This window comes from Neomonachus schauinslandi, chromosome 6, assembly GCF_002201575.2.
Source record: "Neomonachus schauinslandi chromosome 6, ASM220157v2, whole genome shotgun sequence".
Classification (NCBI taxonomy): Eukaryota; Metazoa; Chordata; class Mammalia; order Carnivora; family Phocidae; genus Neomonachus; species Neomonachus schauinslandi.
Genome location: NC_058408.1, coordinates 45162796 through 45185587, shown reverse-complemented (window position 1 = coordinate 45185587; position 22792 = coordinate 45162796). Strand labels below are relative to the sequence as shown.

Below are 22792 nucleotides of genomic sequence, written 5' to 3'. Positions count from 1 at the left end.
GTCAGGAAACAAACAGTCTTGTCCATTGTGCCCCAAGGAGAAATTCAGGGCTTGTAATAGCCATAAGCTTCGTCGTCACCTTCAAAATTTACACTGGAAAGTCTCAGTTGAATTTGAAGGTTAGTATTTTTGTGCTTGCTAAAAAGTAAATGAGTCAAGATTTGATAGAAGTTTTGGGATTTTATTGTGAACATAAATATTTTCCATTTAAAATTATGAGGGATTTGATGTCCTTTTAATGTATTCTTAGTAAATGACCATGTAACTCTCTAGGCAGTAGATGTATGTTGCAAGTGTAGTTTACTCTAGCAAACATTTTTAAGCATCTGTTCTATACTCAGTACTTTGCTTGGTCCTGGGGGTCCCCATAACTTTTTGAACTATGTTTTAGTTTTTTATTTTTTTGTTTTTTTTATTTTTATTTTTAAAGATTTTATTTATTAATTTGACGGAGAGAGCGAGAGCAGAAACACAAGCAGGGGGAGTGGGAAAGGGAGAAGCAGGCTTCCCGCTGAGCAGGGAGCCCGATGCGGGGCTCCATCCCAGGACCCTGGGATCATGACCTGAGCCGAAGGCAGACACTTAACGACTGAGCCCCCCAGGGACCCCTATTTTTTTATTTTTTTAAGATTTTTATTTCTTCATTAGAGCAAGCACAAGCAGAGGGAGAAGCAGGTTCCCCGCGGAGCAAGGATCCCAGGATCCCAGGACCCTGGGATCATGACCTGAGCCGAAGGCAGACGCTTAACCATCTGAGCCACCCAGGCGCCCCAGAGATCTCGCAACATTTTTAAAATTTAAAATACATTTATTTCTCCACCAGGTACTCCCTCTTTTGGGAGTAAAAGAATCAGTTGATAAGGATAGATGTACAAGAATATTCACTGCAGCATTTACTTAGTGACAAAAACTTGAAACTAAAATAAAAGGGGTTGGTTGACTGTATTATGGTGTATACATACCATGAAATATTATGCTGCCATTGTAAAGAGTATATATTAGATCCATACTAGCTTACTTGGAAGGATTTCCACTATAAACTGTTATTGAAAACAGCGTGTGTGTGTGTAAGGTTTTATGATATTACATTTAGATAAAAAAAAAAATATCTCCCAAAAAAAGCCCTAAATATCCATGTTAAGCATATGCATACTTATATTTGCATGATTTTGTGAGCATAGGTGTTGCTAAGTGTGGTTATCTGGAGTTTTAACCAAACTGGATGAAATAGCCAGTATGAGACAACCAGAAAAGAAGTCAGAACTATTTTCTTAGTAGTACTGGTAAAAGGTTATCACTAGTTACTTAGGGAAAAGGGAATTAGAGACTAAATCAGAGGCCATCATGTCTTTTATATTTAATTATTTATAAGAAAGTATAGTAGGGGCGCCTGGGTGGCTCAGTCGTTAAGCGTCTGCCTTCGGCTCAGGTCATGATCCCAGGGTCCTGGGATCGAGCCCCGCATCGGGCTCCCTGCTCCGCGGGAAGCCTGTTTCTCCCTCTCCCTCTCCCCCTGCTTGTGATCCTGCTCTCACTGTGTCTCTCTCTGTCAAATAAATAAATAAAATCTTTAAAAAAAAAAAAAAGAAAAAGAAAGAAAGTATAGTAAATCGTGTCTTTTTATCAAAAAGTTCTTTTTGTATTCTTTATTTAAGCCATTGTGTAACCTTTAGGTTAGTCTTTGTCTTCCAAGTTATTCTCATCTCTTAAATGGCTCATGGCATTTCTTTACTTTCTTAAGTACATTAAGTTGTTGGGTTTTTTCACATGGTGGTGATCTGGTAGATGGCAAGTATCACAGTTTATGTTTTAGCAAGCAAGTCTCAAAGTAGTTGGCAAATATGTTTAAGGTAGAAGCAATAAGACCTGCTGAAGGAATAGAAAAAGTGAGATGTGAGGGGAAATAAGCTAAGAATGCTTGAGCTTGAGACTTGAGCAGCTATAAAAATGGTGGTATCCTTTGCTGAGCAGAGAAGTGCATCTCCTGGAGATGTCAAGTAGCCTGTAGAATTTTGAGTTTGGGGGAAAGGTTGGGACTAGAGATACAGTTTGGGAATTGTCAGAATATAGATGGTATTTAAAGCCATAAGACTGGATGGGATAGGGCGCCTGGGTGGCTCAGTTGGTTAAGCGACTGCCTTCGGCTCAGGTCATGATCCCGGAGTCCTGGGATCAAGTCCTACATTGGGCTCCCTGCTCGGCGGGGGGCCTGCTTCTCATTCTGACCCTCCCCCCTCTCATGCTTCTCTCTCTCTTTCTCACTCTCTTGCTCTCAAATAAATAAAATCTTGGGGGAAAAAAGACTGGATGGGATAACCATAGGAGTACATATCAATGGGGAAAAAAAAAGGTTGCTGCGTCCTGGGATACTTCCGTATGTACAAGTAAGAGAAACAATAAGATGCAAGGTATGAGAAGAAAGGAGTTAGAGATCACTTACAGTTAGGACAACTGGAAGGCATTATCGTTTATTTAAAAAATGAAAAAGAGACCTGGTTCAAGACGAAATGATATATTTAGTCCTTGACAGATTTTTGAAATACCGACCTGATAACCCAGTGGTACATCCTCAACAGGCAATCAGAAATAGAGATCCAGTCCTCAGGAAGGAGTTAGTAACTAGAGCTAGAATTTGAAATTCCTTCCCCCAGGGGAGATAGTTGCAACCATAAAAGGCATTGAAGTTACCAAGGAAATGAGGAGGAAAAGTCATGTAGCAGATCAAGCCTATAGAAAATCTACCTTTTAGAAAAGTAGAAGAGAGGGGCGCCTGGGTGGCCCAGCCGGTTAAGCGTCTGCCTTCGGCTCAGGTCATGATCCCAGGGTCCTGGGATCGAGCCCCACATCGGGCTCCCTGCTCCGCAGGAAGCCTGCTTCTCCCTCTCCCACTCCCCCTGCTCGTGTTCCCTCTCTCGCTGTGTCTCTCTCTGTCAAATAAATAAATAAAATCTTTAAAAAAAAAAAAAGTAGAAGAGTGAGAAGAGGACATATGAAGAAGATTAAGAAGGATGGGAGAGAACTAAGTGCCATATCATAAAGAGGCTGTGTAATGGCAAATGTAGTATGAGGCAAAGAAGGTGAAGCCTAAGAAAAGGTCACAGTGTCAGAGAATAGATGATAAAATTGAGTCCCAGAGAAGCTAAATGACAAATCCAAGATAACACATAGTCTTGGCAGAACCAGAATTCAAACCTGGATCTCATATATTTGTTTTTGTACTGTATCTTATATAACAAATATATAAAACTAAGTCTCATTCAAATAAATTATGACCTTATAAATAAAAGAAGAATCCAGTTATTACAAAATAAAATTTGCTAATAATTTTTAACGATAATTGAATATTTAATGAACACTGATATGACAACCATCAATTCTTCACTTTAGGTTACAGGATGTGCATCTGTCACTTACCTTGTCGACCAGTGAAACCAAACATTATTGGAGAACAGGTAATCAGATGTTAGATTTCTTTTTAAATTTAGCCCTCTTTAAAGAAAGCATAATTTTTACTTGGCTTTAAGGCTGTGGGCATATTTGGCAATGAGGTTTACTTTAAGATTTTGTATCTGAGTGCTTTCAGATTATCATAGCATGAAAAATATGAGATATATGAAAAAAAGTTGCTGTATTGAACTTTTCATTTTATAGTTTTTAATTTTCAGATAAATTTTTCCCTTGTGTTCAAAAGGAAAGTTACCCTATTTACTAATTTTGGAATGGAGAATTTAAATAAAAAGTAATTATTTTTCTTTTAAAATAAATTTTGATTATGGAATAAGAGCCTTCAATTTCTATGTTTAGTAAATATCTTAGTATGTCAATTCGTATTTACCTTCTCTGTGCTCTTTCTTTTAATTTGTCAATGGACAGAATCAAGAAACTTTCTGAAATCTTAATATCTTTAAAAGTACTTATGTTCATTTTTAGGATACATTTAACTTTAGGGGGATACAAATTACAAAATATTTTTTAGTAATACTATCCTGAATGCATATTAGCTTAAGAAGTCCTCGTTATTAATTTTTTTTCAGGTCACTAGAAAGAGTAAAGTGCTGGGGAGAAAAAAACCCAAGCATTTCTTAAGCAGTAGTCAGGACAGTGGTTGGTCCATCAACCCTATCCAGGACATTTTGAATATGATAACGACAGTACTATAAGGAACCCTATGCAATGTTCTCGACTATTCTCTATTTGCTATTTGAGCCCAAGTAAATAGGAGGTAGAAGCTCTAAGGGTAAAAGGCATCAAAAGTAGGAAAAAGCCATTGGAGTAGTCTTTTTATTCTCAGCTAAATGAGAAATTATAAAGTGAAAATTTTTTACATGGACTATTAGACTTTTTATTATGTTTCTAACATTCAGTGGTATGGTGAAACTAGCTCATATTTCTAGAAACCTTGAAAGCTGGTTGTTAAAAATGGCCATCATTAAAAATTAAATTGTATAAATTTTAAAGTGCATAAATTATATTACAAACAAAGGTAGTGAGTACTCAAATCTCATTACTTCCTGATATCTATTTTACTATTGTCCATGTTCTTTATAAATATATTATATCTGCATGGTAACCATGCTCTCTAGTAGGATATTACACGTCTCTTCCCAGACTCACATTTAGTGATGTCACATCAGTAGCTTGAAATCTGACACAATTGTAGCTTGAAGTTGAACATGGTAGAGTACACATACCACAGAAAGCTGCAAACATTATAAATCAGGACTTTATTTTCCTGGAGAAAATTGTTACACAGTGCTGCTAATTTTATGCCATTTTTATAGGTGCTACTTATAGAGAATAGGGTACAGTTATATGCTGACTAGAATGAATGGGAAAAACAAATTAAAGTTGTAGTCTATTATAAAGTAAGTAAAAAGCATGTGTAAATATAGATAAGGAAGTGAAGATCCCTTCAAAGTTGGATGGCAATATTAATACTATCTTCTACACCATTAAGCCCAAGATACACTAAAATACTTAAATTTGCAATCTTAAATTTCTGTTTCATTGTCTTAGTAACTTATCTGTACATTTAAATTAAATACTCTGTTTGATAGATATCCAGTAAAATGGGCGCCCATTATCATTGTATCATTTGTTCAGCAACAATCACCAGAAGGACCGATATGCTGGGACATGTTAGGCGACATGTGAATAAAGGAGAGACGAAATCCAGGTATATTGCTGGTAAGTTGAGCAATCTCATTAACATATGTTGATAAGTAAATCCTTAAACAGTGGTCCAGTTATTCTTCTCAGACATCAGGTAGATAAAATATAGGGACTTAACCAAATCATTTAGTTAAGTACTAATCCATTACTTCAGGTTTCGTTTTCTTTCTGTGAGGCTCCCAACAACATTCAACTGTCCTCAGTTTAACAAATACATTTAATGTGGGTAAAAAAAGTGATTGATGCCAAAGTAAACATAGGTATCTTAATGAAAGATTATACATAGCTATGTTATACTTACTGTTGAAAAACACTGGAAAAAGGAAGTAGAGTTATATAAAGACCATTTATTATCCTGAAGTGATAATCAGGTTATCAATAGCTTGTTGTTACTGAGGCAGCCCCTCTTAAGAATTAACAGAATGTCTGGGTGGCTTAGTTGGTTAAGTATCTGCCTTCGGCTCAGGTCATGATCTCAGGGTCCTGGGATCGAGTCCCACATCGGGCTTCTTGCTCAGCAGGGAGTCTACTTCTCCTTCTGCCTGCCGCTCTCCCTGCTTGTGCGTGCTCTCTCTCTCTCTCTCTCTGACAAATAAAATCTTTAAAAAAAAGAATTAAGACCTCCTGCCCTAAGGTATCCGTTGTATGTAATGAATTAATTTCTCTCATATACATCTAGAATGGTATTATGTACCTTTCTTTCAAGAATTGAAAAAAATACTGAAATAATTTTCTATAGAGCTTAATTTTCTCACAGAATCTGGTTTGAGAAAGGCTGATCTTTTGAGATATGTCACATGCCACTTTGGTAGGTGTAGAAGAATATAAAATACAATGCTAGGGTATGTTAACTGTGATTTGGCACTGTAAAAAGGGAAATATGGTTGCCATGTAGTTAACATTCTGATTACAATATTATCAAGAAATCCATACATAAAGAATCTGTATTTTTCCCCACAGAGATATATATGTCTCATTTCTTAAATATTTAAAATATACACACACAAACACATCAGTATTTCATTTGGGTTTATAGCTAAATGATTCTAATGTATACTAAATGTAGACTCTTTTTTTCCCCCATGACTTCATACCCATTTGAATATAATTTATGTTTTATAATTGTAGTTATAAGAAAGTGTTCTGAAATCAAGCATGTTCAGGAAGTATAGTGATTCTTAGTCATCCGTGATGCTTATGGAATGAAACAGAGATACTAACTTTATAACCATTATATCACGGTAAGATATATTTAGCAGCCAACCTATGTAAACACAGTATAGTGGTTGATGAACAATAAAGGTATTTTAGGATTTTGTTTTATTTTATTTTTTTAAGATTTTATTTATTTATTTGTCAGAGAGAGAGCGCACGCACAAGCAGGGCAGAGTGGCAGGCAGAGGGAGAAGCCGGCTCCATGATGAGCAAGGAGCCCAATGTGGGACTCAATCCCAGGACCCTAGGATCATGACCTAAGCCAAAGGCAAACGCTTAACCAACTGACCCACCCAGGAGTAGGAGTCCCAGATTTTGTTTTATTTTAGGCTTATTGTTCTTAACTAGGTTTCGTAATACAGATATATTGATGTTCTTGGCAGATAAGATTTTAACTTAATAAACTTTAATTCACCAAATACTTAATTGAGTGCGACTCTTTCCTAGAGACAGTACTGAATAAATCAGTTTTGGGTTGTTTTTCTTTTTTTGTTATTTACCTAATTGATTACATTAACAAAGTATTATGAAGGAAAGTTATTTCTTTTAATGTGTATTGTTTTAGATATTTAGAATTACTGTATTTCACTGGAAATCTTTTTTTTTTTTTCATTTTAGCTTCTGCTGCAAAACCACCTAATGAAATTTTGAAAGAGGCAGACACAGATGTACAAGTTTGTCCTAACTATTCTATACCTCAAAAAACAGATTCCTATTTTAATCCCAAAATGAAACTAAATCGGTAAGATAAATTGGAAAAAGGGTTATGGGATGTTTCAAATTATTACAGATTACCTTACCTTAATCTTTATGTTCTAATATAGTGAAATTTAAAACTAGGTACAGAATGAAAATCATCTGTTTTAGTATTTTCTCAGAATGATTGTTTTCTTTTTTCCTACCAAACTAATTTCTTTCTCAGAGAGTAAAATAGGCCTAACTTCATATGTAAGCAGGCTTCACACCCTCCTCTGAGCCCAGTGTGGGGCTTGATCTCACAACCCTGAGATCATGACCTGAGCCAAAATCAAGAGTCAGGATGCTTAACCGACTGAGCCATCCAGGCGCCCCATCTCACTGTTCTTAAATAAAATAAAATCTACAGTGATGGAGCCATATACAGTAAAATTATTTCAAATTGTTATACTTTCTTCTAGGCAGCTAATATTCTGTACCTTGGCTGCTTTGGCTGAGGAACGAAAACCTTTGGAATGTCTAGATGCCTTCGGAGCCACTGGTAAGTAATGCTTTTTTTGGAACCCCACTTTAATTATCAGATTTATGCAGTATTTTTTCTTAGAAAATTTATATGGGTATTCTATCTGGCAGAATATTTTGATTAAGAACTGAAACTTAAAGACCCATGTATTTGAAATTTTGTGGAAAAATTTCAAGTATATACAAAAGTAGACTATAAGAAATGAATCCTTTGCTATCTGTCACTCACTCCAAAAATTACCAACTTACGCTTGTTCTTGTAGCTGTATCCCATGCACTTTCCCTCATAACTCCTTCCACCATCCTTCATCCCCATTATTTTGATACGAATCACTGATATGTCATTTGACCTGTAAATATTTCAGTTGGATCTCTAAAATATAAGGATTTTTATTTATCTTTTTTAGGATTTTAAAAAGATAAAACCATGATACCATTATCACATCTAAAAATATTAAGAATAATTCTTTTAATATCATCAAATGTTAAATATGCCCAATTATCTCACAATTTTTTTAAAAAATCAAGTAGGAATTCAAATAAAGACTATGTATTTCATTGTTTGATATGTCTAAATCTCTTCTTAATCTATATTCACTTCCATCATTTTGTTTGTATGTGTGATAATTATTTGTTGACATACAGCTTGTTTGCCTTATAGACTTTTCCAGAGTCTAGATTTTTGCTGATGGTATCTCCATGATTCTTATAACATGTTCCTCTGTCTCCTGTATTTCTGTAAACTGGTAATTGGATTTTCAGATTTGATCAGTTTCAGATACGATTTTTCTTTTATTCAAGAATACTTGTTCACTGCAATCAGGAAGTACTTGATGTTTGGTTGTCTCTCTTTTTTTTGTGGTGCAATAAACTGCTTAGTCATTCGGCTGTGGGGTGAGAGGGAATTTTAAAGACTGAGAACATTTTTCCCAAAAGAACTTAACAGTAAAGAAAAGGTAATAGAAAGGGTAGAACATTTCTAAGAAGCCACCTGTATGTAATCCAAGTTGTTTTTACCGGTTTATAGGAGTATATTTTGGGGAATTTTGTAGCAAAAGGATGAAAGCAGGAGTTAGCTGTCCTTTTTAAGTTCCTCTTTGCAGGGAAAAGTAGTGGTTAAAAGCAGTTTAATATCTTGCATAATTTGATCCCAACCTACTTTTCCAAATTTATTTGCCAGCATTTTCTCTTACACAACCCTTTTTCTTTATTCTTTATTTTTTTTTTATTTTTTTTTTTTACATTTAATCTATTTCACCCATCCTGTGACCCACCTCCCTTCTGGCAACCACCAATTTGTTCTCTTTATTTAAGAGTCTCCTTTTTTCTGTGTATTTTGTTTCTTAAATTCCACATATGAGTGAAATCATGGTATTTGCCTTTCCCTGTCTATTTCACTTAGCATTATACTCTCCAGGTCCGTCCATGTTGTTGCAACTGACAAGATCTCATTCTTTTTCATGGCTGAATAATGTTCCATTGTGTATGTATACTATCTTCTTTATTCATCTATCAATGGATGCTTGGGTTGCGTCTATATCTTAGCCATTGTAAATAATGCTGCAGTAAATATAAGGATGCATATATCTTTTTGAATTAGTGTTTTCATTTTCTTTGGGTAAATTCCCAGTAGTGGAATTACTGGATCATACTCAATTTCTTTTCTTCTTTGAGGAAACTCCGTACTGGTTCCCACAGTGGCCGCAGCAATTTACATTCTCACAAACTGAATGAGGGTTCGTTTTTCTTTGCATCCTCACCAGCTGTTTTCTTTTTTCTTTTTAAATTATTTTTATTAACATATAATGTATTATTTGTTTCAGGGGTACAGGTCTGTGATTCATCAGTCTTAACACAATTCACAGCGCTCACCATAGTACATACCCTCCCCGTTGTCCATCACCCAGCCCCCCCATCCCTCCCACCCCCACCACTCCAGCAACCCTCAGTTTGTTTCCTCAGATTGTCTCTTACGGTTTGTCTTCCTCTCTGGTTTCATCTTGTTTCATTTTTCCCTTCTTTTCCCTATGATCCTCTGTCTTGTTTCTCAGTTCCTCATATCAGTGAGATCATATGATAATTGTCTTTCTCTAATTGACTTATTTCGCTTAGCATAGTACCCTCTAGTTCCATCCACATCGTTGCAAATGGCCAAAATTTCAAATTTTTGATGGCTGCATAATATTCCATTATATATATATATACCACATCTTCTTTATCCATTCATCTGTTGATGGACATCTAGGCTCTTTCCATAGTTTGGCTATTGTGGACATTGCTGCTATAAACATTGGGGTGCACAGGCCCCTTCGGATCACTACATTTGTATCTTTGGGGTAAATACCCAATAGTGCAATTGCTGGGTCATACGGTAGCTCTATTTTCAACTTTTTGAGGAACCTCCATACTGTTTTCCAGAGTGGTTGCACCAGCTTGCATTCCCACCAACAGTGTAGGAGGGTTCCCTTTTCTCCACATCCTCACCAACATCTGTCATTCCCTGACTTGTTAATTTTAGCCATTCTGACTGGTGTGAGGTGGTTTTGATTTGTATTTCCTTGATGCCAAGTGATGTTGAGCACTTTTTCATGTGTCTGTTGGCCATTTGGATTTCTTTGCAGAAATGTCTGTTCATGTCTTCTGCCCATTTCTTGATTGGATTATTCTTTGAGTGTTGAGTTTGAGAAGTTGTTTATAGATTTTGGATACTAGCCCTTTAGCTGTTATGTTATTTGCAATTATCTTCTCCCATTCTGTCGGTTGTCTTTTCGTTTTGTTGACTGTTTCCTTTGCTGTGCAAAAGCTTTTTATCTTGAAGTCCCAATAGTTCATTTTTGCCCTTGCTACGCTTGCCTTTGGTGATGTTTCTAGGAAGAAGTTGCTGTGGCTGAGGTCGAAGAGGTTGCTGCCTGTGTTCTCTTCAAGGATTTTGATGGATTCCTAGCTCACATTTAGGTCTTTCATCCATTTTGAGTCTATTTTTGTGTGTGGTGTAAAGAAATGGTCCAGTTTCATTCTTCTGCATGTGGCTGTCCAGTTCTCCCAACACCATTTGTTGAAGAGACTGTTTTTTTCCCACTGTACATTCTTTCCTGCTTTGTCGAAGATTAGTGGACCATAGAGTTGAGGGTCCATTTCTGGGCTCTCTGTTCTGTTCCATTGATCTGTGTGTCTGTTTTTGTGCCAGTACCATACTCTCTTAATGGTTACAGTTTGTTATAGAGCTTGAAGTCCGGAATTGTGATGCCACCAGCTTTGCTTTTCTTTTTCAACGTTCCTCTGGCTATTTGGGGTCTTTTCTGGTTCTGTACAAATTTTAGGATTATTACTCTCACTCTTTGGAGATGATACCATATCATCTGCAAAGAGTGAGAGTTTGACTACTTCTTTGCCAATTCAGATGCCTTTTATTTCTTTTTGTTGTCTGATTGTTGAGGCTAGGACTTCTAGTACTATGTTGAATAGCAGTGGTGATAATGGACATCCCTGCCACGTTCCTGACCTTAGGGGAATAGCTCTCAGTTTTTCCCCATTGAGTATGATATTCGCTGTGGGTTTTTCATAAATGGCTTTATGATATTGAGGTATGTACCCTCTATCCCTACACTGTGAAGAGTTTTAATCAAGAATGGATGCTGTACTTTGTCAGATGCTTTTTCTGCATCTATTGAGAGGACCATATGGTTCTTGTTCTTTCTTTTATAAATGTATCACGTTGATTGATTTGCAGATGTTGAACCAACCTTGCAGCCCAGGAATACATCCCACTTAGTCATGGTGAATAATCCTTTTAATGTACTGTTGGATGCTATTGGCTAGTATCTTGATGAGAATTTTTGCATCCATGTTCATCAGGGATATTGGTCTGTAGTTCTCCTTTTTGATGGAGTCTTTGGTTTTGGGATCAAGGTAATGCTGGCCTCATAAAATGAGTTTGGAAGTTTTCCTTCCATTTCTATTTTTTGGAACAGTTTCAGATGAATAGGTATTTAATTTTTCTTTAAATGTAGAATTCCCCTGGGAAGCCATCTGGCCCTGGGCTCTTGTTTGTTGGGAGATTTTTGATTACTGCTTCAATTTCCTTAGTGGTTATAGGTGTGTTCAGGTTTTCTGTCTCTTCCTGCTTCAGTTTTGGTAGTTGATACATCTCTAGGAATGCATCCATTTCTTTCAGATTGTCTAATTTGCTGGCATATAGTTGCTCATAATATGTTCCTATAATTGTTTGTATTTCTTTGGTGTTGGTTGTGATCTCTCCTCTTTCATTCATGATTTTATTGATTTGGGTCCTTTCTCTTTTCTTTTTGATAAGTCTGGCCAGGGGTTTATCAATCTTGTTAATTCTTTCAAAGAACCAGTTCCCAGTTTCGTTGATCTGTTCTACTGTTCTTTTGGTTTCTATTTCATTGATTTCTGCTCTGATCTTTATTATTTCTCTTCTCCTGCTGGGTTCAGGCTTTATTTGCTATTCTTTCTCCAGCTCCTTTAGGTGTAGGGTTAGGTTGTGTATTTGGGGCCTTTCTTATTTCTTGAGAAAGGCTTGTATTGCTATATACGTTCCTCTTAGGACTGCCTTTGCTGCATCCCAAAGATTTTGAATGGTTGTGTTTTCATTTTCATTTGTTTCCATGAATTTTTTTAAATTATTTTTTAATTTCCTGGTTGACCCATTCATTCTTTGGTAGGATGCTCTTTAGCCTCCATGTATTTGAGTTCTTTCCAACTTTTCTGTCGCGATTTGAGTTCTAGTTTCAAAGCATTGTGGTCTGAAAATAGGCAGGGAATGATCCCAGTCTTTTGGTACTGGTTGAGACCTGATTTGTCACCTAGGATGTGATCTATTCTGGAGAATGTTCCATGGGCACTAGAGAAGAATGTGTATTCTATTGCTTTGGGATGGAATGTTCTGAATATATCTGTGAAGTCCATTTGGTCCAGTGTGTCATTTAAAGTCTTTATTTCCGGGGCGCCTGGGTGGCTCAGTCCTTAAGCGTCTGCCTTCGGCTCAGGTCATGATCCCAGGGTCCTGGGTTCGAGCCCCGCATCGGGCTCCCTGCTCGGCGGGAAGCCTGCTTCTCCCTCTCCCACTTCTCTGCTTGTGTTCCCTCTCTCGCTGTCTCTCTCTCTGTCAAATAAATAAATAAAATCTTTAAAAAAAAAAAAAATAAAAAAAAAAAATAATAAAGTCTTTATTTCCTTGTTGATCTTTTGCTTAGATGATCTGTCCATTTCAGTGAGGGGGGTGTTAAAGTCCCCTACTATTATTGTATTGTTGTCAATGTGTTTCTTTGATTTTGTTATTAATTGGCTTATATAATTGGCTGCTCCCATGTTAAGTGCATAAATAATTACAATTGTTAGATCTTGTTGGATAGACCGTCTAAGTATGATACAGTGTCCTTCCTCATCTCTTATTATAGTCTTTGGTTTAAAATCTAATTTGTCTGATATAAGGATTGCCACCTCAGCTTTCTTTTGGTGTCCATTATCATGGTAAATGGTTTTCCACCCCCTCACTTTCAATCTGGGGCTGTCTTTGGGTCTAAAATGAGTCTCTTGCAGACAGCATATCAATGGGTCTTGTTTTTTAATCCAGTCTGATATCCTATGTCTTTTGATTGGGGCATTTAGCCCACTTACATTCAGGGTAACTATGGAAAGATATGAATTTAGTGCCATTTTATTGCTGTAAGGTGACTGTTACTGTATATTGTGTCTGTTTCTTTCTGGTCTATGTTACTTTTAGGCTCCCTCTTTGCTTCTAGGACCCCTTTCAATACTTCTTGTAGGGCTGGCTTCATGTCTGTGAGTTCTTTTAGTTTTTGTTTGTCCTGGAAGCTTTTTACCTCTCCTTCTATTTTCAGTGACAGCCTAGCTGGATATAGTATACTTGGCTGCATATTTTTCTCATTTAGTGCTCTGAGTATATCATGCCAGTCCTTTGTGGCCTGCCAGGTCTTTGTGGATAGGTCCGTTGCCCTTCTAATGTTTCTACCATTGTAGATTGCAGACCTCTTGTCCCGAGCTGCTTTCAGGATTTTCTCTTCCTCTCTGAGACTTGTAAGTTTTACTATTAGATGTCAGGGTGTTGACCTATTTTTATTGATTTTGAGAGGGGTTCTTTTTGCCTCCTGGATTTTGATGCCTGTTTCCTTCCCCAAATTAGGGAAGTTCTCTGCTGTAATTTGCTCAAGTATACCTTCTGCCCCTCTCTCTCTTTCTTCTTCTTCTGGGATCCCAATTATTCTAATATTGTTTCGTCTTATGGATCACTTATCTCTCGAATTCTGCCCTCGTGATCCAGTAATTGTTTATCTCTCTTTTTCTCAGCTTCTTTATTCTCCATCATTTGGTCTTCTGTATCACTAATTCTCTCTTCTGCCTCATACAGTTAGAGCCTCCATTTTTGATTGCACCTCATTAATAGCCTTTTGGATTTCGACTTGGTTAGATTTTAGTTCTTTTATTTCTCCAGAAAGGGATTCTCTAATATCTTCTATGCTTTTTTCTTTTTCTTTTTTTTTTCCCTAAAGATTTAATTTATTTATTTGACACAGAGAGAGACAAGCAGGGGAGGGGCAAAGGGAGAGGGAGAAGCAGACTCCCGCTGAGCAAGGAGCCTGGTGCGGGGCTCGATCCCAGGACCCCAGGATCATGACCCAAGCCAAAAGCAGACACTTAATTGACTTAGCCACCCAGGTGCCCCTCTTCTATGCTTTTTTCAAGCCCAGCTGGTATCTTTATAATGGTCATTCTGAACTCTAGTTCAGACATCTTACTAATGTCCGTATTGATTAGGTCCCTGGCAGTCAGTACTGCCTCTTGTTCTTTTTTTAGAGGTGAGTTTTTCCATGTTGTCATTTTGTCCAGAGGAGAATAGATGGATAAGAGAACAAAATGCTAACAGGGTAACAACGACCCCAGAAAAATATACGCTAAACAAACCAGAAGAGACCCGAAACCGGGGGAAAAGAAAGGGAAAAAAAAAAAAGAAGAAGGAAAATGAATATGATCAGCCTGGTTAATAGAACAGAGCCACACTCTAGATTTTGGGTGTATTTTGGTCTGGTAGAAGAAATTGCTTCCCAAAACTTTAAAGAAAGAAATCTTATATATATATAAAAAAATAAGGGTATGTACGATGAAGGGATGGAATATGACTGTAAAGATAAAAATTAAAAAAGATTTTTAAAAAGAAATTGTTAAGAAGTTGGTTGAAAAAAGAGAATGTGATCAGGCAGGAGACTAGGCCAACGTCTTACACTAGATTTAGGGTATATTTTGGTCTGTTAGAGGAAACTGTATCACAAAATTTTAAAGAAAGAAAAACATATATATATACAAAAAATAAGGTTAACTACAATGAAGGGATAGAATATGACTGTAAAAATGAAAATTAAAAAAGATTTTAAAAAAGGAATTGATAAGATGTTGGTTGAAAAAGGAAAGAAGAAAAATTCAACTAAAAAAATAGAAGAAAAAATAAAGAAAATTTTAAAAATTAACTTTGAAAAACTAAAGGATCATGGGAAAAATTCCATGAGTTTTATGTGCTGTGTTCCCCTAGTGCTGGAGTTCTGCCATTCTCATTGGTCAGTAAACTTGGTCTTGGCTGGCTGTTCTTGCTGATCTTCTGGGGGAGGGGCCTTTTGCCGTGGTTCCCAAATGTCTTTGCCGGAGGTGGAATTGCCCCGCCCTTGCCGAGTCCAGGCTAAGTCATCTGCTCGGGTTTGCTCTCAGGAGCTTTTGTTCCCTGCAAGCTTTCCGTACAGCTTTGAAGGATGAGAGTGAGGAATGGCGGCCTCCCAATCTCTGGTCCAGGAGGAGCCGAGAACTCGGGGCCCCACTCCTCAGTGCGCCTCCAGGGAAAAGCAGTCAGTCACTCCCATCTCCCTGGTCTCCGGCTGCACTCTGTGCTCCCCCGGCCTGTGACCAAGTGTTTCTATCCCTGGCACTGGACCCTGTGTGGAGTCTCCAAACCCAGCAGATCCCTGCGGTGCGCTGCTGTGCCGCTCCTCCTGGGGGAGGAAGAAGGGGAGTCTCCCCAGATCTGCCACTTGTTGGGTCCTTGCTGGAGGAGCAGTGGCCCGACTGAGCCGCGGATCACGGTTTATGGCAACCCCAAGCTGAGAGCCCGCACCTCGGCTCCATCTCTGCAGCTGGCTTCCCTGTTCTGATACCTGGGAGCTCTGCCACACTCAGGCACCCCCGGTCTTTCTGTGACCCCGAGGGTCCTGAGACCACACTGTCCCAGCTAGGGTTCCACCCCCTGCTTAGCCAGTGGAACGACGTTCCTCAGTGGAGCGGACTTCTAAAAGTTCCGATTTTGTGTCCCGCGGCTCTATCACTTGCCAGTAGCGGCTAACGGAGGCTCCCTCCCCCGTGGTCTTATCTTCCCATATATCGCCTCAGATTCACTTCTCCACACGTCCTACATTCCAGAAAGTGGTCGCTTTTCTGTTCATAGAATTGCTGCTATTCTTTTCTTCGGTCTGTTGAGTTTGTAGGTGTTCTGAATGGTTTGGTAAGTATCTAGCTGAATTCCTGGGACCAGACGAAATTTAGGTCTCCTACTCCTCTGCCATCTTGCTCCTCCCTCCAACAGTTGTCTTTTTGATTGTAGCCATTCTCACAGGTGTAAGGATGATATCTCATTTTTATTTACATTTTACTCATCATTAGTGATGTTGAGCATCTTTTCATGTGTCTGTTGGCCATCTGTATATCTTCTTTGGACTCTTGACCATCTTCACCCAATTCTTCCACCCTCTATCCCCCCCCCCCCCCCCCCCCCTCGGGCCCCCTACAAATCTGATCTCTTTCTATGAGTTTGGTTTTTTTTAGATTCCACATATAAGTGCGATCATACAGTATTTGTCTTTCTCAGACATTTTACTGAACATAGTGCCCCAGTGGTCCATCCATGATGTCATAAGTGGCAGGATTTTCTTCTTTTTTATGGCTGAATAGTAACTTTGTGTATGTGTGCATATATCACATTTTCTTTATCCATCGGTGGACACTTCACGTTTCCATGTCTTGGCTATGGTGAATACTGCTGCAATGAACTATTTTGTCACCTGAAATCATTAAAGCTAATGTCTGAGCTTTTCAGTCCTTTCTTGTAATGTTCCTTTGTAAACTTAAATCAGTTCATAGCAGTCAGTTTGCATGCTTTCCCATCTCTAAAAATGTGAATATTAGAACTATTCACAAGCTTGTTATGAGAACCTGAAAATATTTGTAAAGACCGTGGCACATAGTAGATGTTAAATGTTTACGTTTATGAGGCACGTGAGTGGAGACTTTGGCCAGGACTTGTAGCACAGAGAGGGTTCTAATCCGCAGCGGCTGGGCCTGTGCCACCATCTCCTGTATTGCAACGAATGGCCCTTGTGGCGCTAATCCAGGAGGTGTAGGGAGCCTGTGAGGAGAGACTTTCTTTGTCTGAATTCCTGATCATTTGCTTACATATACAGAGTTGTTTTGTTTAATTCACAATGATGCTGTTGTACAGTGTTTGAAAAAATGGTGGTCCACTAAAGTTGTTTTCGTATTTTGGTGCATTAGGTAAACTGCAGCAGGAGGAGTTTCAACTTCCCATCCCCCAAGCAGAGTAACTCCACTCTTACTCATACTGTATATTGGGTTTCTCTGTAAGATTTTGTTTGAAAAAAGCATTCCATTGTAAGAAATTTTTACAAAGAAAACCTATTCCCCAAAATAATCAGAACAAATATGGTTATTTTATTTGAATATGTGTTACAGAAAAGCTTTAGAAAAAGTATTAATGAAAATCTGTTAGACACGTTTTGTGTGTGCGTGTGTGTGTGTGTGGTAACTTTTCTTCAGAGGCTTTGTAGTGAGAAAGTAAAAATAGAATTATTTATGAAAATATTAAGATTTTGAAACAGTTTGGTTTTGTTTTTATAAAATATTTATTATATACTGTTTTTATTCTTTACTATAATTTAAAATTCATTTTCCTTCACATTTCTCTTAAGGGATAATGGGATTACAATGGGCAAAACATCTTGGAAGTGCAGTTAAGGTTACAATTAATGACTTGAATGAGAACTCTGTGACACTGATTCAGGAAAACTGCCATTTAAACAAATTGAAAGTGGTGGTGGACAGTAAGGAAAAGGAAGAGAGTGATGATATTCTTGAAGAAGGAGAGGAAGACCTTGGTAATATTAAGGTGACCAAAATGGACGCCAATGTACTGATGCATTTGAGATCCTTTGATTTCATGTAAGTGAAAAAAATTTGCTGTGTCACTTTTTGTGTATGTGTGCGTGTGTTTGTCACTTTCTAAACTGGCCTGGATTTTTGGTGGGGGGACTAAGCCTGTTGTTTGTTTATTTGCATTAGTACAGTTTTTTCCATTGGCCTAAGGAATGGAATAAGTACATTTTCTAGCATTTGAAATAAAATTCCCAGGCATGACAATTTTCTTCTAAGCCTGATTCACTTTTATATGTCTGACGTATCATATGATCATTTTATTACTTAATTTAAAAACAGAATTATATATTTAAAATTGATTTGTAAAGTACTTTTGAATCCATGGAGTTTTATCATTAGACATAATGATAGTGGTACCATTTTGATTACTAGTAAGATTTTAAATATGTATTCTTTCTGATTTTAGACACCTAGACCCTTTTGGAACATCTGTGAACTATCTAGATTCTGCATTCAGAAATATAAGAAACCTTGGCATAGTTTCAGTGACTTCTACAGATATCAGTTCTTTATATGCCAAGGCACAGCATGTTGCCCGGCGTCACTACGGCTGTAATATTGTCCGAACTGAATATTACAAGGAACTAGCGGCCAGAATTGTTGTAGCTGCAGTGGCAAGGTACCAGATTGACAACAATGTACCTAGTATGTTTGGGTATATGATAGAGATAATATTACAAAAAGTGCCAGTTGCATTTTTCAAAATATGCACAAAGTGCAAATTCTGTATTCATGTCCATAATCTTGATTTGTTTGGTAATCTAACGTTTTTGTTATAATTTGATTTAAAAGTTTTGTGCCTAAAATAGTTTACTCTCCAATGAAAAGTTTTATTAAAATTAGTTTAAGAGAGGGAGACAAACCATAAGAGACTCTTAATCTCAGGAAACAAACTGAGGGTTGCTGGAGTGGGGGGTGGAGTGGGAGGGATGGGGTGGCTGGGTGATGGACATTGGGGAGGGTATGTGCTATGGCGAGTGCTGTAAGTTGTGTAAGACTGATGAATCACAGACCTGTACCCCTGAAACAAATAATACGTTATATGTTAATTGAAAAAAAAAAGTTAATAATTTAAGAAAGAAGAGATAAAAATGAAAGTTAATGTCAAATCAGTTATTTTAACCATGTAGGGTAGATGGGGGATAGCACCATGAAAAGAAAATGCAAACGTTGTTTTTAGATTTAGAAAAATTCAGGGTTTTGTGGGTGGGGTTTATTTTATATTTATTTATTCATTTTTAAGTAGGTGCCATGCCCAACGTGGAGCACAACACAGGGCTTGAGCTCATGACCCTGAGATTAAGACCTGAGCTGAGCTCAAAAGTTGGACACCTAAGTGCCCAGAAAAATTTGTTTTTGTTTTTTTGGTGTCTTTTTAAGATTGATTGATTTGATTTTTTTTAATTAATTAATTATTTAATTTTTTTTTTTTTAGAGGGAGGGGAGGGAGAGAGCTCGAGCAGAGGGAGAGAAGAATCTCAAGCAGATTCTGCACCAAGCATGGAGCCCAGTGCGGGGCACAATCCCACAACCCTGAGATTATGACCTGAGCCGAAATCAAGAGTTGGAGCTCAACCGACTGAGCCATCCCAGCACCCAAAAAATCGTTTGTTTTATGTCTGTTTCATTTCCTTTATTTACATAGTTTGAATAAAATGATGGCTTTATAGGGGTGCCTGGCTGGCTCAATCGATGGAGCATGTAACTCTTGATCTCAGGGTCGTGAGTTCAGACCCCATATTGAGTGGAGATTAGTAAAACAAAAATAAAAATAAACATAAATAAACTTTTAAAATGATGGCTTATAAACTGGATTCTGCAAAATGATCTTACCTACAAAACAAAAAGTTCTGTTTTTCATCAGGATTTCTAAACAGTTAAAGAAAGGCTTTTTCTTTTTTTGAGCACCCACTTTATTCAGAATATTCTGCTAGAAGAATAATATTATATAAATTGACCCTGAGAGTATAGATAATGCATGATTAGCCAGTTCATTCACTAGCCTCAGCACTGGGTTCACAGCATTTAGATTGAAATTCCTACCTCAACATATTACGGATTATAGTAGACTTCATATACCTTTGGTGTTATTCCTAACTATCTGAAAACTCTGATATCCAGTATGTATACACACCAAGGACTATTGTATATACTTAAAAATGTTTATGATGTAATATCAACAAGTTGAAATTAATACATATGAACTAAGTACATACAACTGCAGAGGGAAAACTAAGTACATAAATGGTGTATCAATTAGAATTTAATCCAGAAGTCTATAAAATTAATAGTGGCAAAAACTTTGCCTATTCATTTTTCACTGAACATTCAGCACATACTAGCCTGCACGTAGTTAGTCCTCAATAATCATTGTTTGGAAGAAGCTTTTATAGAAAAGAGTAGATAAAAAGGAAGAAGGGTGGTGGTGATGACAAGAAACAAAGCGACACTGAAAATCAGAGGATGTAGTCTTACTGAGAGGATACCATAATGGAGATTGTCTAGTTACTAAAGATTCTGCCAAGCATCCTTTGTTACCCATGTTTCAGTTTGTGTAAAAGTTACAGTAATGATTTTTTAAAAACACTGCTACTAAGAATTGAACTTTCCTTATTTTCCCATAACCCATCCATGGTTTCCTGTCCAGGTTAGTATTGTCAATATAATGCCAAACAAAGAAAAATGATAAGCCCCCAAAATAACTTGAAAAATTTCTTTCCAGAGCTGCAGCCCGATGTAACAAAGGCATTGAGGTACTGTTTGCAGTGGCTCTGGAACATTTTGTGTTGGTTGTCGTGAGAGTTTTGAGGGGGCCTACCTCTGCAGATGAGACAGCCAAGAAGATTCAGTACCTGATCCATTGTCAGTGGTGTGAAGAGAGAATTTTTCAGAAGGATGGTAATATGGTAGAAGGTAAATTCAGATTTCTCTTGACTGTATATTGTGTTTATGTATAAGCCTCCAATGAATAAGTCGTTATCACATCCCTAATTACACATATTGTTGTCCTTTGATTTTAAAGATTACAGTGCTAACTTTATTTCCTATACTGGATTTCCTTTCATCAACAGACAAGACATTCGTGTGAGTTTATTAAAGTTATTTACTCATGCTCTACAATTTATGCTCTCTAGCTCTGCCCTCTTTTGAAACATCTAGAAATAACTTAGTTTCCACTGTCACTAATTTTAGGAACATAAGTCAGATTACTTCTTTGTCTAGGGTGTTTCAAATCACTAATTTTATAAAAATAATTATCATGTTTCTGGCTTAATATAAAAACCATCCGTTATAAAATTCCTTCAGTAAACATTTACTGAGCCTCTACTATATGCCAGGCATGGGGATCAAAGAAAAAGATGAAGCTTATGCCCTTACAAAGCTGTTTCTGTTTTGCTTTTCTGGGGCATAGAAACAGATGCCCATTGTTTTCTGTTAGATTCTTGGCATGTTTTAGTATGGATTTTTAAGAACTCCTTACATATTAGAGTTTAACCCTTGTGATATGAGTTGCAAATATTTTTTCTCATTTTGTGACTTCTGTTGAAATCTGTTTTTTTTAATCTTTCATATGCAGAAGTTTGTTGTTGCTGTTATAAAGTTAATTGAATTTTATGTATTCTGGATTTTGTCTATATTTAGAAAGAATTTTCATGTTTCTATATTCAGAGTAGGTTATGTTCTATTGAATAATTCACCTTTCTCCACCAATGTGAGAATACCATTTTTTTTCTTATACTAAAGAATATATTTGAGTTTGTTTCTGGATTTTCTATTCTGTTCCAGTGGTTGAATATCTATTCATACACCTCTACTGCACTATTTTGATTACAGAGGCTCTTTAGTGTTTAATATCTGTTACAGCAGTCCCTCTTCAAAGCTCTATTTTTGGAGTGTTCCTGGTAAAGGATCTTCCTTTTTTCTTAATAAAAGAGTAAATGAATAGACAGCTAGTATTTTATTTTGATTTTATTGAGGATAGATACTGTTGTGATTTTCAGATTTCCTAATAACCTAGTATGCTTTTCATTTGTGCAAGTACTTTTGCTACGGTGTTAGTGAGAATGGAAGGCATCCTGTCATGTTGCTTTAGTTCTCTCTGGTCCTTTCTGATTCAAGCATGGATCTGAGATACCTATCGTTTTTCATGTTAAGAAAGTATCCTTCATTTCCAGTTTTATTGTATTTTAGCAAAGATGCTGAATTTTGTCATGTATTTCAGCACCTGTAGAGATGATTATGTGGTGTTTCTTCTTAGGTCTATTGATTTGATTAGTTTTAATAAAATTTCCCAGTATTGAACCATTCTGCCCTTCTAGAATAAACTACTCGGTCAGGAAGTATTTTCTTAAGATAGATTCTATTTGTTAATTTTTTAAATTTTGTTTTAATATTCATAAATGAGATGGTGTATAGTTTTCCTTTTTAGCATAATTTTGATTGGGCTTTGGAATCTGTTTAAACTTGGAAAGAATTTGGAACTTTGCCCTTTTTTTTCCTTTTCAGTTGTTGGGAACAGGATAGCTTTAGCTTTTCTGAATTATTTACATAGAGTTGAGGCAAGTGGTATCTCATGGTTCTTTTTAATTTTCTTGGTTTCTGTGGTTATATTCTCTTTTTTTAATTTTTAATACTTGTTCTTTCTGACTTCTCTCTTGACTACCTTAGATACTGGTTTATCTGTCCTATTGTTCATTTATTACCTTTCTTAATGTTTTACTTTTGTAGTAGTAAATATGTATTCCAAAATTTGAATTGTTTTGGTTTTAAGTAATATAGTTTGGCTTCTTGGCATCATAAATGAGGTAATCACCCTCCCATTTTCCATTTTCCCTTCCCAGTTTGTGCTCATTATACCATTTATATGTTATTAGAATATGTAACGTTTATATTCTATTGTGCCAGTAAAATCTGTACATTAAACGTGTTTAATAATCAT

The 22792-nt window shown here is 36.9% G+C and overlaps 1 protein-coding gene across 1 annotated transcript in view; it reads left to right on the top strand.

Moving 5' to 3' along the window:
* Nucleotides 1–22792, top strand: part of TRMT1L (tRNA methyltransferase 1 like) — a 53891-nt gene that overhangs the window by 6867 nt on the left and 24232 nt on the right. The window contains exons 3-10 of the mRNA XM_021682588.2: nt 6–119; nt 3388–3452; nt 5058–5187; nt 7006–7129; nt 7545–7624; nt 17610–17859; nt 18260–18472; nt 20576–20766. Coding sequence (XP_021538263.1) covers nt 6–119; nt 3388–3452; nt 5058–5187; nt 7006–7129; nt 7545–7624; nt 17610–17859; nt 18260–18472; nt 20576–20766 — 1167 coding nt within the window. The remainder of the gene's footprint in view (nt 1–5; nt 120–3387; nt 3453–5057; nt 5188–7005; nt 7130–7544; nt 7625–17609; nt 17860–18259; nt 18473–20575; nt 20767–22792) is intronic.